Source organism: Eulemur rufifrons, chromosome 8 (genome assembly GCF_041146395.1).
Source record: "Eulemur rufifrons isolate Redbay chromosome 8, OSU_ERuf_1, whole genome shotgun sequence".
Taxonomy (NCBI): Eukaryota; Metazoa; Chordata; class Mammalia; order Primates; family Lemuridae; genus Eulemur; species Eulemur rufifrons.
This window is the reverse complement of record NC_090990.1, coordinates 123,770,582-123,786,758: the sequence shown is the minus strand read 5'-3', so window position 1 is coordinate 123,786,758 and position 16,177 is coordinate 123,770,582. Positions and strand designations below refer to the sequence as shown.

At 40.0% G+C, this 16,177-nt stretch overlaps 1 protein-coding gene across 2 annotated transcripts in view; it reads right to left on the bottom strand.

The window, feature by feature from the left end:
• Positions 1-233: 233 nt before the first annotated feature.
• Positions 234-16,177, bottom strand: part of ALDH9A1 (aldehyde dehydrogenase 9 family member A1) — a 30,210-nt gene continuing 14,266 nt past the window's right edge. For both annotated transcript variants that reach the window (XM_069480908.1, XM_069480910.1), the window contains exons 7-11: positions 10,630-10,818; positions 10,291-10,378; positions 6,761-6,902; positions 3,833-3,945; positions 234-2,333 (exon numbers count right to left, since the gene is read on the bottom strand). In XM_069480908.1, coding sequence (XP_069337009.1) covers positions 2,239-2,333; positions 3,833-3,945; positions 6,761-6,902; positions 10,291-10,378; positions 10,630-10,818 — 627 coding nt within the window. In that variant the 3' untranslated portion in view covers positions 234-2,238. The remainder of the gene's footprint in view (positions 2,334-3,832; positions 3,946-6,760; positions 6,903-10,290; positions 10,379-10,629; positions 10,819-16,177) is intronic.

Below are 16,177 nucleotides of genomic sequence, written 5' to 3'. Positions count from 1 at the left end.
TTCTGCAGTGACACCAGCGGAGTGTCCTCCAATTCAATTCTGACTCTATCTGTTAATACCTGGAGAGAGCGTCAGATGCCATGGGCCGAGGGCTCAGTCCCACAAGCCATGAGCCTGCCCCTCACCCCACCACTCATTAAGTTTGGGCTTCTGGAACTTAGGACCAACAGGCTTCAAGTTGGGGTTCCCGTGATCCCCTCTTTGGGTTTAATTTGCTAGAGTGGCTCACAGAATTCAGGCAAACAAGTTTACTGGTTTATTACAAAGGGTATTTTAAAGGATACAAATAAACAGCCGGAGGAAGAGACACACAGGGCGAGGTCCCAAGCACAGGAGCTTCTGTCCCCATGGAGTTGGGGGGTGCCACGCTGCCAGCACATGGATGAGTTCTTGTTCACCTTGTAAGCTTTATGCGTTCAGCAATCCAGAAGCCCCCAAACCCTCTTGGGCCTTGTACAGAGATTCACTAGACAGGCACGATTAACCATGCGCGACCATGGTGAAGGCGACTGACAAAGGGTACGATCTAACACAGACTGGGCAGGGGAAACCCAGCAAGGCCCGTCTGCTCAGATTCTTTCTGGCCTCTCTGTGCAGCATCCCTTCCTCCAGGGGCATGGGGCCTTAACACTCTCCGGAATGACCATAACCAGAAAGGTGGGGGAAGATCAGAGTCCTCCCTTGGGCAGGTGAAAGGAAGGTAGAAGGTCAGAGAGAGAGAGAGATTCTGTTTTCTGAGGCCTAAAGCACCCCAACCTTATAACAAAAGACTGTAACAAGGGCGATGGCAGTTATGAGCCAGGAACTGTGGATGAAAACCAATGTATGTACCTCATCACACTTGCCTAGGACGAAGACTCCAAATCTGTTTCTTCATTTGAAAATCAGGGATAATACCTTCCTTAGGCTTATTGTGAGCACTAAATGAGAAGTAATCTAGGAACACGGTGAGTACTCAAATGTTGGTTTCCTTTCCCCTGCTGTTTTCTCTTTAGAGGGACGATCAGACACTTGCCCTCTCCCAGGCGGTGCCCACTGTTACGTTGCACAAGGCTCCCCTGAGACACGGGGTAAGAGAAGTCTGTTGCCTGGTTCAGGACCACATGTGTCTTCTACGCAAGTAAACACCAAGAAAGGCTGATTCAATTGTTCTCGTGCTCTGAAACTACAGTACTTGCCCATCATAATACATAATTAGATTCGGGCCCGGCAACGACTGTCCCTTACCTGACTGCTAAATTAGTTATTATTTATAAACTATTCCCCTGCAAGAAAGAGAAGGGGCAGAGCGAGGCGTCACTGTGGTAACCTGCACAGTCACACTGGCCTGACAGCTCTCCAGAGACAGCACTGCTTATCGAGGTGGGGACAAACATGGGGCTTAAATGCTTACGTGGGCTATAAAAGGTTCATTACGGCAACTTAACCTGCCCTTTGGACTCCCTACAAAGATCGAATCCCTCTGCCCGTGCTTTTAACTCTAGCCCTCCTCTGTCCTACTATAACCGTCAGACGTGTTTAGTTTCAAAACGTGAATGTCAAAGAAAGCGAAAGTAGTTTTAAAAGCAATGTGATTGAATTTCACTATACAACATTGGCACACAAATAACCGGTACATTTAAAAGGCAACTCTTCTGGTGTGAGAGAGCAGGCTGTGGTTCAAGAACCCGAGATAGCTTTTCTCTATCACAGCATCAAATGGAAACAAAAGTGCTTATTACTACAGCACGTCGACATCGCACAGAATTTGACCTATTATCTAATCCCTTCCCCGTCCCGGTTGTCAGTTTTCGTAATGGAATGACAAGGGGACATGGCTCTAAAAATGTCAATGAGCAGAAATCATCTCTACTGATTCTACCAGGAACCTATGAGGGAGCAAGTTCTCTAAAATAAGCTAGAGAATTAACACTGTCAGTGGGCCGAATGTGTGGAAAACATGTAATCCTAGTCCTGCTCCCTGTTCTCTGGAAGTGTGTTATTGGCTCTTCAAGACTGCACAGAAATTTGCTTTGAAGAAAATCACAACTTTCTTGATTAGTATCTAGAAGGCACTTAGGCACATTTTCAATTAGGCAAGTGACTGAGAGAAGCAGAGTAACACTGAACCATCCATGCTCCTATCCTGAGTGACCAGACTCCTGGATTTCAGATGGCATCAGTGGGCGGGCCTCTGTCACGCAGGTGGATGCTCATTATTCCACAGCCTGGCATGGCGGCGGGTGTCACTGCGGGTTTTCAAAAAGCAGATTCCACATCTCCCATCTCCACACACACGGTCTTTAGTTGTGAATAATACTCGATTGTCACACGGCCATTCTCTCTGCCAAATCCTGAAAGGAAGACAAGGGATCAGGATGAGCCATGACTGCAAGTCCAGAAAGCCTCGGTGACGCTCACAGACAGGCAGGGCTTAGGGCTGTGGAAGAACAGAGACCCGGATGTTTGCAATAACGTCCTAATCCATGTATTAGCTGCGGAGCTAGGCTTGGGGAAAAGACCCTCTGGCCAGCCTTTGGGGACAGGGACAGTGTACAGGTCTCATTTCTTACCAAGAGGAATCTTAACTTGAGGCATCTGCTATTTTTGGTTCAGGTCTGAAAATGTTCAGATTTCCGACCATGTGTTAAAGCCGTCTCTGCAACAACCAACCTGACAGCCTTGAAAGTTGGTGCTAATTTAAAACTTAACTCTACATAATAGGTTTATTAAGTATTTCTTATATTAAATCTGTAGGAGTAACCTAGTATTCACACCCTCCCCCTCATGGGAGCAAAGGGGATACCGTGGGTCGCCTCTGGCTACTCAGAGTCCAAGGCACTGCCCAGCGACTAGCAGGTGAGGGTACTGTGCCAGGAAGACAGCATCCCACATGTGGCCTTTCCTGTGCAGCCCACACTAGACCCGGGTAGGCTCTGCCTTCTAGGGGCGAGGCCAGGTCTCCAAAAACGCACATTTCCAGGGGCGCCATCCGGAAGGTAACGTACACAAAGGTCCTGGCAAGACCTAGCTCTGCCTCTCGTTCCTTTCGAATCCTCTAAGGCTAGGCTGCCAGGCCAGGCGCTGCCCTGCAGGTCTGGCCACCTCTCTCTCTCTCTCTCAGCCCATACAGACAGGTAGGCCCGGTCCGAAGGGAAGGGAAGACCGACTCTGGAGTCCCCCAAGGCCTATGCTGCGGATTCCCTGCACTGAAATGATTAATAAAACGGTGCGTTTGTATCTGCGTGTACAGCTCCTCTGAGAGCTTGCCCCCCCCACAGGGACCAGGATGATCACTGGAGCACGATTAGGGAATGCGAGGGTAATACCAACCTAAATACCAAACGAGACTGTCAAATTAACACCCGTCATCTAGTCAGTATTCATCAGAGTTTATACATTTGCCAACACCGCAATGGCTACAAACAATTGCCACAGAGACTGGAGGTCAGACTCTTAGAATGGTGCCTCTGTGAAATCCGATCCAATTTGCAGTCTAGAAGAACAGCGTGGGAAGTTAATGAATGTTTACAGGCAACACACTCCAAAGAAAGAACCTCAAAGTTACAGCTGTATCCCTGATGCTTCAAACCTGATAAACGAGCAGTGGCTTTGGGACAACATTCCCATCTGCTATCAAGTGTAATGATCAGGACTATAAGTGACTGTTAAATGATACAAATTAAAATATTTTGTTAATTTGGCATAATAAAGACAACAAATTAATATAAGCTTTCTGAGGTATTACTTCAGAGACACTTTACCTAAACTGCATCTAAAAACCCCACAGTGGATGATGAATTAGGACAGTATCCCGGAGACCTGGTTTGCTCTCACACTTCCAGCTCCTCACCTGACTTCTTGTACCCCCCGAAGGGCAACTCCACGGGACTGACGTTGTAGTTGTTAATGAAGCACATGCCAGCCTGCAGCTCGGCCACCACCCTGTGAGCCCGCTGGAGGTCCCTGCGGAGGGAAAAACTGTGTTGGTTATTCATGGCTCCTTACGCTACCACTTTAACAGGAAAAATGAGACTGCCAGTTCTAGGGCTCTCTCAATCTTACTAAATTCTTATTTCTTCAAAATGTTTTAAAATCTTTTGTCAGCCAGGCAAAATGATATGGATTGGGTTTTATAGTCTCATCTGAAAGGCATCTACAAAATAAGTTGCAGCAACAAAGGTGCCAAAACAATTCAATGGGAAAAAAAAAACAGTTTTTCCAACAAATAGTGCTGGAACAAATGGAGAGCTACGTACAAAAAGATAAAGAGGGGTCCCTTTCTTACACCACACACAAAAATTAACTCAAATGGATCACAGACCCAAAGTGTCACAGTGAAGACTATAAAACTCTTTGAAGAAAACATAGGAATAAATCTTCATGACCTTGGATTACACAGAGACTTCTTAGATATGACAATAAGAGTAACAGACAAAAAACAGAATAATAGGACTTGGCCAAAATTTTAAATTTTGTGCTGCAAATAATACTATCAAGAAAGTGAAAAGAAAATCCACAGAAATGCAAATCAAAACTACAATGAAGGTCATGCTTGGTGCCTTGAGCCTGTAATCATAGTACTTTGAGAGGCAGAGATGGGAGTATCGCTTGAGGTCAGGAGTTCAAGACCAGCCTGGGCAACATAGCAAGACCCCGTCTCTACAAAAAATAGAAAAATTAGCTGGGCGTGGTGGTTTGCACCTATAATCGCAGCCACTCAGGAGGCAAATGCAGGAGGATGGCTTGAGCCCAGTTTTGAGGTTGCTGTGAACTATGATGATGCCACTGCACTCTAGCCTGGCAACAAAGTGAGACCTTGTCTCAACAACAACCAAAAAAACCCCAACAACCACCACCTACGGTAAGATTCCATGTCACATCCACGAGAATGGCTAAAATCAAAAGGACTGACAGTAACAAGGGCTGACAAGGATGTGGAGAGATTGGAACCTTTATACATTGTTGGTGGAGATATATTTAATAAAATGGTGCTACCACTTTGTAAAGCAGTTTAGCAGTTCCTCAAAATGTTAAACATAAAGTGACCATGTGACCCAGCAACTTCACCACTAGATATATACCCAACAGAAATGAAAACATATGTCTACACAAAGACTCATATATGTATGTTCATAGCAGCATTATTCAAAATCATCAAAAAGTGGAAATGACCCAAATATCCATCAACAGATGAATAGATAAACAAAAAGTAGTATATATCTTGGCCCAGTGCAGTGGCTCACACCTGTAATCCTAGTACTCTGGGAGGCCGAGGTGGGAGGATCAATTCAGCTCAGGAGTTCAAGACCAGCCTGAGCAAGAGGCAGACCCTGTCTCTATTAAAAATATAAAAAATTAGCTGGGCGTGGCGCTGTGCAACTGTAGTCCCAGCTATTTGGGAGGCGGAGGCAGGAGGATCGTTTGAGCCCAGATGTTTGAGGTTCCTGTGAGCTAGGCTGACACCACAGCACTCTAGCCTGGGTGACAGAGCGAGACTCTGTCTCAAAAAAAAAAAACAAAAAACAAAAAACTGGTATATATCCACACAATGGAATATTATTCGGGAATAAAGTACTGATACGTGCTATAGCATAAATGAACCTTGAAAACATTATGCTAAGTGAAAGAAGGACACATAGTATATGATTTCATTTATATAAAATGTTCAGAATAGACAAATCCATCGAGACAGAAAGTAAACGAGTGGTGCCCAGAGGCGGGGCGGGAGTGGGAACGGAGAGAGACAGTTAACATGCACAGTTTCTTCTTAGGATGAGGAAATGTCCTCAAAATAGATTACTGTGATGGTTGCACAATTCTGTAAATACACTAACAACCACTGAATTGTACAATGTAAATAAGTCAATCGTATAGTGTGTGAATTATCCCAGTAAAGCTGTTAAAAAAAAAAAAAAAAAAGCATATTGGAGTTATCTTCTTTCGTCACTGGACTTTGTCTGCATTGGGTGGCAAAGCAAAGAGCACTTAACCTACTCTATCCCCAAATCAAAAAGTAGGTCTTCAATCTTGTCTGCAGAGCTCAAAGAGAAGCGAACATCAGGTTGTCAAGGGAGACTCTGACCTTCCTTCCCAGGTTCCTGACCACCAAGCTACAAAAAAATTTAACTTTGCACATCACCTAAGAAACAGCATAATCCTAAGGGTAACAAGCAGCCTTAGAAAACTGCCTGCTACTGCTAAAGACTAATCAAAATTTGTATAAAACCAAGCAATCTGCAATCGTTTTCAAACACCCTGCCTTCCCATTTTTACTTCTACAAGTTGTTAAAATTTATGTACAGAGATATTAATCACAACGTTACTTACAATAGTTAAAACTGGAAACAACATACTAAACACCCAACAACAGAAAAACGCCTACACGAGTCTCAATGCATTCCAATTAGGAACTACTACAATGCTCCTAAAAATCATGTTTTTAAGAATCCTGCACACCAGTTATATGCTTACAGGTTTCTAAATTTCGTGACATGTATGTTTTCAATAGACACCTAACTCAGTGCTTTACATAGATCAAACTTTAAGTATGTATTCAATGAACAGTGTATAGCACAATTTAATCTCAATAGCCGGTTTCTCCAGCCATTCAGGGCAAACTACAAGGATGCTTTGGCATCTTCGAACTCAACTTGCAGCAAACAGAAAATGCTGGTGGCTCCCATGAGGGCAACCTCCAGTGAGGGAGGAAATCAATTACCTATCTAAGCAGACGCTGCAGCCCCATTCCTCCAAACTGCTCTGGGAGTCCCCCATGTACCTGGTAAAGACGCCAGCCGCTAGTCCAAAAGTGGTATCATTGGCTCTTTCCAGAACCTCAGCTTCGGTGTCAAATGATAAAATAGACATGACAGGCCCGAAGATCTCTTCCTTCACACAGGTCATGTCATCTCTGCAATTGGCTGCAAGCATTAAAATGAAACCAAACGTCAGTGAAGAGATTATTACTCCTGACGCTTGACAATGTCTTCTTATTCACAGTAAACAGGAAATGTTATACATGGCTTACAAAAATTCAGTGAGACACTGACAGTATGAATATAATTGAAACATCATTTCTTTGTGGCAATTTAACACGTATTAAAGAGTCATAGCTTTTGTGCAATTCTAAATCCATTTTTTAAAATTCATCATAAGGAAATAGCTAATGAGGTGAATAAAGATTTATTTACAAGGATATTCATCCAACATTATTTATAATAGTGAAACTGGAAGCAAAAAATTAAACATCCAAAACAGATGAAATGGTCACATGAAATATACACATCCTAATGATGAACTGTTTTTTATTTTTTAGAGATGGGGTCTTGCTATGTTGCCCAGGCTATCCTCAAGCTCCTAGGCTCAAGTGATCCTCCCACCTCAGCCTGTCAAGTAGCTGGGATTACAACAGGTGTTTGCCACCACACCCAGCTGTTACCTAATAAATTTTTATAAAGCTTCTAAAAGTAATGTTTTTGAAGAAAACTTAATAAGTAAATGTTCATGATAAAACATTCACTGATAATGATACAAGACTGTATATGATACTGTCCCAATTTCTGTTAAAATGTTACATATATAATTGTTTTCTTATAGTTTTCCAAATTTTTTTAATGACTGTGGTGCAATTAGAATTATAAATAATGTTATAAAAAAAAGAAAATCCAATATAGAAACATGAACTTAGAAATAAATAATTAAGGGTACTCACTTTATACTTTAAGCTTAGTTCCCTAAAATGATTTAATTCATACTTGACATTTTTAAATACGCCTATCTGAAGAAGGTCTCCTACCCAACATCCAACACCGAACCCTCGGGACTCCCGGATGGAGGTGTGCATTCACCCGCACTGTATCTGAAGGACAGTCACCACGACAGTCACTGCATGGCGTGACAAACGTTGCCTGTAAAGTCGTGCCTACATGTAAATGATGTGCGGCAGAAAAGAGCTTGAGAGCCTCACTATAAACACCAGCTTTTTTTTTTTTTATCCAAAGTCTAAAACCAACTATTCGCATATCTACAAATACGGCAGTTCTAAAATCTCTTAAGAGTGTGTGCACACAAAGAACAGCACGCTGATCACCTGTGGGTTGCACTGTACTTTGGAAACACCTAAACCATCTTCAAAGACGCAGTAAGCAACACTTAGGTGTGTTTAAGGATAGTTTATTATGTTCTGATTCTTTGAAAACTAGTAACCTACATATAATTTTGGGGAGGAAATCATTAGCCAGAATACTCACTCAAGACAATTTATCACCCAGCAGTCCCAGAAAATATTTTATTATCTTATGCAGATTGACAATACATTGTGGGTCTATGTGCAGTGAGTTCTATGTTGGAAAGTCAAAAGAGATGAAAGTATGAAGTAGCAGGTGACATATAAGAAAAGGAAAGGTTCCTGCCTGAACACATTACCCACTATATGTCAGCCCCCAAATTGTTTTTTGTTTATTTTTGTTTTCCAAACTCCTGGGCTCAAGGGATTCTCCTGTCTCAGCCTCCCAAGTACCCGGGACTACAGGCTCCAAATCTTAAGTAAATAAATTAATAAGTTACACTCTGGAATCATTCCCAAATTTTAATGTGCATAAAAATGAACTGTGAGCTTACTAAAATGCAGATCTCTAAGCCCCATCCCCTGAGAGTTATATTCAGGGATCTAGGGCAGGGACCAGGAACCTGCCTTTCTAACAAGTTTTCCAAGCAATATTGCAGTGGACCACACACTGGGCTTTCAGAATCACTAGAATAAAGTTAAGATAGTCAGGTCCCTCTTCTTTGCCTAGCTTCACAGCTTGTTTAAAAATAATTTTTTTTTTCTTCCAGGCGTGGTAGCTCACATCTGTAATCCCAGTACTTTGGGAAGTGGGAGGATTGTTTGAGGCCAAGAGTTCAAGACCGACCTGGACAACATAGCAAGACCCCATCTCTACAAAAAATAGAAAAATTAGCTGGGTGTGGTGGCAGGCACCTGTGGTCCCAGCTACTCGGGAGGCTGGCAAGAGGATCACTTAAGCCCAGGAGTTGGAAGCTGCAGTGAATTATTCTGACACCACTGCACTCTAGCCTGGGCAACAAGCAAGACCCTGTCTTAAAAAAAAACCCAAAGAAATGAAACTTTTTTTCTAATTGTCAAATACATGTTCTCTGTAGTAAGTCTGTAATATTCAGAAATGCACACAGTATGATAAAAATCACCTTTAATCCTAGCATCCAAAGAAATGTACTATTAATATTAGGATGCATACTCCATTCCTTCTTTTTCCTATGCACATATTTGGTTTTTAATAGATTTGGGATAATACCATACACACTATTGTATAAGCAATATTTTAATTTAATATATTATAAGCTTTTCCTATTCAATAAATATTGACTTAATAACTGCAAGCTAATCCACGGCATGGACATTAGGTTCTGAGCTTTTAAGCATCAGTGGATCTCTAGGCAAGGCTTGAAGGTTCAACTGCATCAAATAGCAAGTGTTAAAAACTAACACCACTAGCAACCTTAGGAGCAAAAATTAGCTTAGTTTATCTTCAAGATAAAATGTAAGGAATTATACATGATTCAACATATATAATTTTTTAAAGCCTACAAAACTAACAGTATTTTTATAGGGCATATTAACATACATTGTAAAGTGATAGACAAAAGCATGAGAATGATAAAAACAAAATTTATAATAGTGGTTAGCTCTGAGCTAGGAGGGAAATATTAATAGATGGGTGTGAGTCAGACGACCATATATACTTGATTGTCCAAACTAAGAGATTTTTTAAGACTGAAAGTGCTAAAAATTATGAAATTACATTGTTTTTAAAACATTACTATGTTATCTAATAAATTAGTCCTCTTATATTAAAAACTAATAGTTCTACTGAAAAAAATTCTTCATTTTCTTGAGGAATTAAATTCATTACTCAGGCCCCTGTGCACTTAACCCTCTTGCTGCAGGGTGCACATGTGTGGCCGCAAAAAAAATAAGTAAAAATTTTTGAAAATGCATTACTCACTTCTTTATCAAACACGCATTTTCCTTTTTTTCAATTCCTTACTTGCACAACAATAGGTGTTGCCCCAGGTAAACGAATACATATGGTTGCCCTGGGTGGGGGGGGGGGGGCACATAAAAGGCTGCGAAGGGAATAGAGTGCTCCTACTTCTTAAACCTGGGTAGTAGGATCACATAGTTTGCCAACCCTTGCTTTACGTCATATACATATTTTATAAATATTCATTTCTATCCTTTCAATATTTAATTCAAGTCACTTAAAAGCAAACAAGAGGAGGACATACTTAATATACAAGGTCGCATGTAATACCCATCCTTTAATTTGGGATCATCAGGTACGTAGACATCTCCACCACATAACACTTTAGCACCCTGCCAAAAGGAAAAAAAAAAAACCACATATTTTGTATGAAACATACAACCCCAATAACATTCCTAAAATGTTAAGTGACCTCTGAACAAATGCACACTTAGTCTCCCCACTGCCAGTACAAAAAATACAAAGCAGAACATTGCTAGGGACGCTAATAGTCAGATGAATGTTAACGTATGAATACACGGCAAGTAATTTAGGAGTACTGTAGCCCTCCCCTAATCCCACTCCCCCAGTACTTATTTCTTACCTGCTCCTTTGCCAGTTTAACAAACCCAAGAACTCGCTCCAGGTGTGGTCGGTTGATGAGCGGACCCATCCTGGTATCTTCCAGAAGAGGATCTCCAATTTTTATTTTCTGGGTCTGTTTCACCACTTCCTCTGTAAATTTATCAAGAATTTCTTTTTGCACAAATACTCTTGTGCCATTACAGCAAACCTAAAAGATAGACACAAGACATAAATCTCTATGTGTGTAAGGGGAAAAAAGGTTGTGTGTAAGGGAAAAAGATAAATAATCTAATAGCTTTAAACTTAAAAGAGGCACTACACATTTTTTTAAAGGACAGTTCCACTTCTGAAAATTGTCCCCATTCCGAATAGAAAGGATCACACACGTAATTGCAGACATACCACCCCCCACTTACAATCTGACCTTTGAGATAAAAGTTAGTTCTTATTTTGCTGGTTTAAATTTTCCTAAGGCCATCACTGGATCTGCACGACCCACAGGACCTCTCCTACTTCCTCAGCTGCACAATCTGGCTGTCTATTTTAAGAATGGGAGGTGAGAGTGGTGGGAACTGAAGAGTAAAAATAGATTAAGACTGTTCTATTACGTGAAGTATCCCAAGAATGGAAAAACAAGCACCACATGCAAATTGGTTTCCCTGATCATCACCTAAGTGCACATCTGGGAATAACACCAATTGGGTGGGAGACTGAGGTGGGGGGTGGGGGGAGGGGATGGGTGTATACCTACATGATGAGTGCAATGCGCACTGTCTGGGGAATGGACATGCTTGAAGTTCTGACTCGGGGGGATGGGCGGGACATGGGCAATATATATAACCTGAACTTTTGTACCCCCATAATAAGCTGAAATTAAAAAAAAAAACAAAACTGTAGTCTTAAACCTAATTTTTCAATTAAGCATTTAAATCAATGTCTCTAAAAATACAAATAATCACTATTTAGACCCTCCTAAAGACATGAACATAAATACTGTTCAAATGCTGTAAGAAGAGTAAAATAGAAAAGAAAGTCCAAAAATAGATCCAAGTGGCTCGTGCAAATTTAGTTTATGACAAAGGTGAAATCTCAAACCCCTGGGACACAGATGGACTAAATGGTGCTAGAACAAATGGTTAGCCATGTGGAAAAGATAAAATAAGATACGTATCTTACATCACCCACAAAAATAAACTCCAAATGTGTCAGAAATCAAAATATAAAATATGAAACAATACAATAACTAGGAGAAAATATAGGTCATTCCTCTATAACCTAAGTATAGGAAAAGGTTTGCTAACTATTACACAAAATCTAGATACAATGAAAGAAAAAAATGATAAATGTGACTACATAAAAATAAAAATCTTTTGCATGGCAAAATATGCTAAACTAAGCCAAGACAATTGAAAAACTGGAAGAAAATATTTGCAACATTTATCTCAGATAAAAGGCTAATGTCACTAATACTTAAAGAACCCTTAAAAATTGAGGGAAAATCAAATCTCATAGTACAATACACCAAAAATGTGAATTTTACTGTATGTAAATAGAAAAAAAAGATGTTCAATCTCATTCATAGAGACTTGAAATTAAACTACACCAAAATGCTATTTGTCACCTACCTAGTGAAAATTTAATACACTGTACATCAATGTTCACAGCAGCATTATTCAGAATAGGAAAAGAAGTGAAAACACCCAAGTGTCCACAAAAAAAGAATGTATAAACAAAATGTGGTATATGTGTGTTTATATGTATAGTACACACACACACCACGGAATATTACTCAGCTTTAAAAAGGGAAGAAATTCTGACACATGCTACAACATGGATGAACTTTGAAGACATTACACTACGTGAAACAATCTAAACATAAGCAAATATTAAATATTATATGATTCCACTTATAAGGGGCACCTAGAATAGTCAAATTCATAGAGTTAGTAGAATAGGAGTTCCAGAGCATGAGGAGAGAAAGAAATAGGCAGTTATTATTTAATGCGTACACAGTTTCAGTGTGGGGTGAAGAAGAAAAAGTTCTAGAGACAGATAATGGTGATGGCCGCACAACAATGTGAGTTGTACTGAGTACCACTGAACTGGATACTTAAAGTGGTTAAAATGGGAAATTCTATGTCATGTATGTTTTACCACACAAATAATCACCGCATATAAGGAACTTATACAACTCAGTATCAAAAAAAAACCTGATTAAAAAATGGGCAAAAGGCCTGAATAGACAGTTTCCCAAAGACATACAAATGGCCAACAGATACACGAAAAGATGCTCAACATCACTAATCATCAGGAAAATGCAAATCACAGTCACAATGAGATATCACTTCACACCTGTTAGGACGGCTACTATTACAAAGATCAAAGATAAGTGTAGGCAAGGATGTGGAGAAAAGGGAACCCTTGTATGTTGCCAGTGGGAATATAAATTAGCACAGCCATTATGAAAAACAATATGGAGGCACCTCAAAAAATTAAAAATAGAACTACAGTATGGGCTGGGCACAGTGGCTCATGCTTGTAATCCTAGCTCTCTGGGAGGCTGAGGCGGGAGGATCACTTGAGGTCAGGAGTTTGAGACCAGCCTGAGCAAGAGCAAGACCCCACCTCTATTAAAAAAAAATAAAAAATAAAAATAGAACTACAATATGATCCAGCAATCCATCGTCTGGCTATACACCCAAAGGAAATGAAATTGGTACCCTGAAGAGTATCTGCACTCACAGAGTCATTGCAGCATTATTCACAATAGCCAAGATAAGGAAACAACCTAAGTGTCCATCATCAGATGAATGGATAAAGAAAGTGGTGCATACATACGATGAAATATTATTCAGTCTTAAAAAATGAGATCCTGCCATTTGCAACAACAAAGATGAACCTGGGGGACATTATTTTAATATAATAAGCCAGACACAGAAAGAAAAATAATGCATGATCTCATGTATGTAGAATCTAAAAACACCTACCATATAGAAGAGAGTAGAATGTTGGTCACCAGGGGTGGGGACGAATAGGGAGATGTTAGTCAAAGGGTACAAGGTTGCAGCTATGTAGGATGAATAAGTCTAGAGATCTAATGTACAGCAGGATGACCAAGTTAATAATACTGAATTGTATACTGGAAATATATACAATTTTTATTTTTAAAGATAATCACAAAAAATTACATATACATTTACCACTTCTAGCCATTTAATCTGCAAATGTATCTCCAACAACATGAAAATACACATGCACAAGGTTATCCATCGCAGCAGTGTTTATAATCATAAAATACTGGAAACAACCTAAATATGACCTATTCTTGTGATTAAAAATAAAAAACCTGAAGACTGAAATGAAATGGAACTAGTTCCAGGATGTATTAAGCAAAGAAAGCAAAGTGCAAAAGAGTACATGCTACTTTTTGGGTAAGAAAGATGAGGAAATAAGAAATAGACAAATACCCATTCATTTGCACAAAAAGAAACACAGGAAGGAAAAACCAGAAACCAGGTAGACTGGCTGCCTACAGGAGATGGACAGGCATGGTGGGAAGGAGGTCACAGGAACAGGGCAGAAGGGATGGGCAGGAGCAACTCTTCTGAGTGTGCCTTTTTGTAAAATTCTGACATTTAGAACCATGTTAGTGTTTCTCTGATCAAACTAAACTTAAAATCAGCCATGATGGGGAAAAATAAAACCCAAAGGAAATACAAATAGAAACGAATCTGTTATTTTAATATCTATCATAACCACACTGAAGGTGGGGGAAGGCAGAGGAGGAACTGACCCGAGTAACTTCTGAACACAGTATTTTGACTATACCCTCAGGCTAAATATAAAAAGAACTATAAAAAATCCTGAACTCTAATTAGAAGGTTTATTTTCCACAGTGATATGGATTCCCAAAGTATGTTCTAGCACTGAGCAATTAAATAAATGCATTGTGGATAATGGAATCCAAATTTCTTACTATCAGGGAAGGAAATTACAGATATATAAAGGATGAAGGCCAAAATGAACCCTGTGGTATTAGACTATAATTGGAAATATCTGTATGAATTTGTGGTTATTAATGTAGATAGCAAAATACAGAAATAGATGTGTGTATATACACATACACACAAACACCTATTTCCTAGTACTGGTCTCTGAGAAGGCCTAGAAGCAATGATGCCCCAGTAGCAATGAGTACATCTGGCACTCGGGTCTTGGTTTCTAAATACCATTTACCACTAACTGGAACCAGCCCTTCTTAAGTGAAATGGCTGATTCCAGAGCTCAGCCAGGGAAAGCACAAGATGAAGCAGAACACCTTGCTGTTCCAGAAAGTAATGAAGTACTCAAGGAATAATGAGGACCTATCAAGAGGTCACAGAAAGGGGTTCCCACTAGTCAAATCTGCAATTATGTGAGCACCAAAATAAATAATGATAGCAATGGATTACAACCCACAGAATGAAATAAGAATCTATGGGTCCATACGGACATAAATAAGTGAATGAAAGACAAACAGGAGAAGGGCAAGTTCTCTCTTACAGTAGAAAGTGAACTAATCAATGCAGAAGGAATGATGGAACTGGAAAATCATCATTTGCATCCACCACAATAAAAACTGTTTTCGGCAAGAATCATCAGTAGGTGGTCGGGCGTGGTGGCTCACGCCTGTAATCCTAGCACTGAGGGAGGCTGTGGCGGGAGGATCACTTGAGGTCAGGAGTTCGAGACCAGCTTCAGCAAGAATGAGACCCCCGTCTCTACTAAAAATAGAAAGAAATTAGCTGGGCAACTAAAAAATATACAAAAATTAGCTCATGCCTGTAGTCCCAGCTACTCGGGAGGCTGAGGCAGGAGGATCGCTTGAGCCCAGGAGTTTGAGGTTGCTGTGAGCTAGGCTGATGCCACGGCACTCTAGCCCAGGCAACAGAGTGAGACTTTGTCTCAAAAAAAAAAAAAAAAAAAATCACCAGCAGGTAATAAAACTATTTTGGGTGAAAATTTGATGAGGAACTGGATAGTCTCAAAATACCTTCTACAAGATACTTATTAAACACAAAGGAAAACAACAGCGACTTCATAGTGAAGACTCACTTTAAGCAAGTGATCAAAGTTAAATCTCACCACCAAGAAGGATACATCATGTTCGCGGTATTTTTTTTTTTTTTTTTTGCCAAAAATGCACAATATGCATCTGACAGGAAATATCAGACAGACCCAAAATAAGGAATATTCTACAAAATAAATGGCCTGTACTCTTCAAAAATGTCAAGATCCAGAAAGATACAAATAACTAAAGAACTGTTCCTTTTTAAAGGAGATTAAAGACAAGACAACTAAATACAATGCATTATCATTGATTGGATCCTGGACCAGGAAAAAAAAATGCTTATCTTCTTTTGCTAAGAGGACATTAATCAAGCAAATGGCAAAATTTGAATAAGGCTCTATCTACATTAACAGTACTACATCGATGTTGAGCCTAAGAATACTGATTTATAGAAATGCCCCCTGTATTTTTAGAGACAAGATTTGATTTCAGAAGTCAAGCAAGGTTTTGCCTTAAA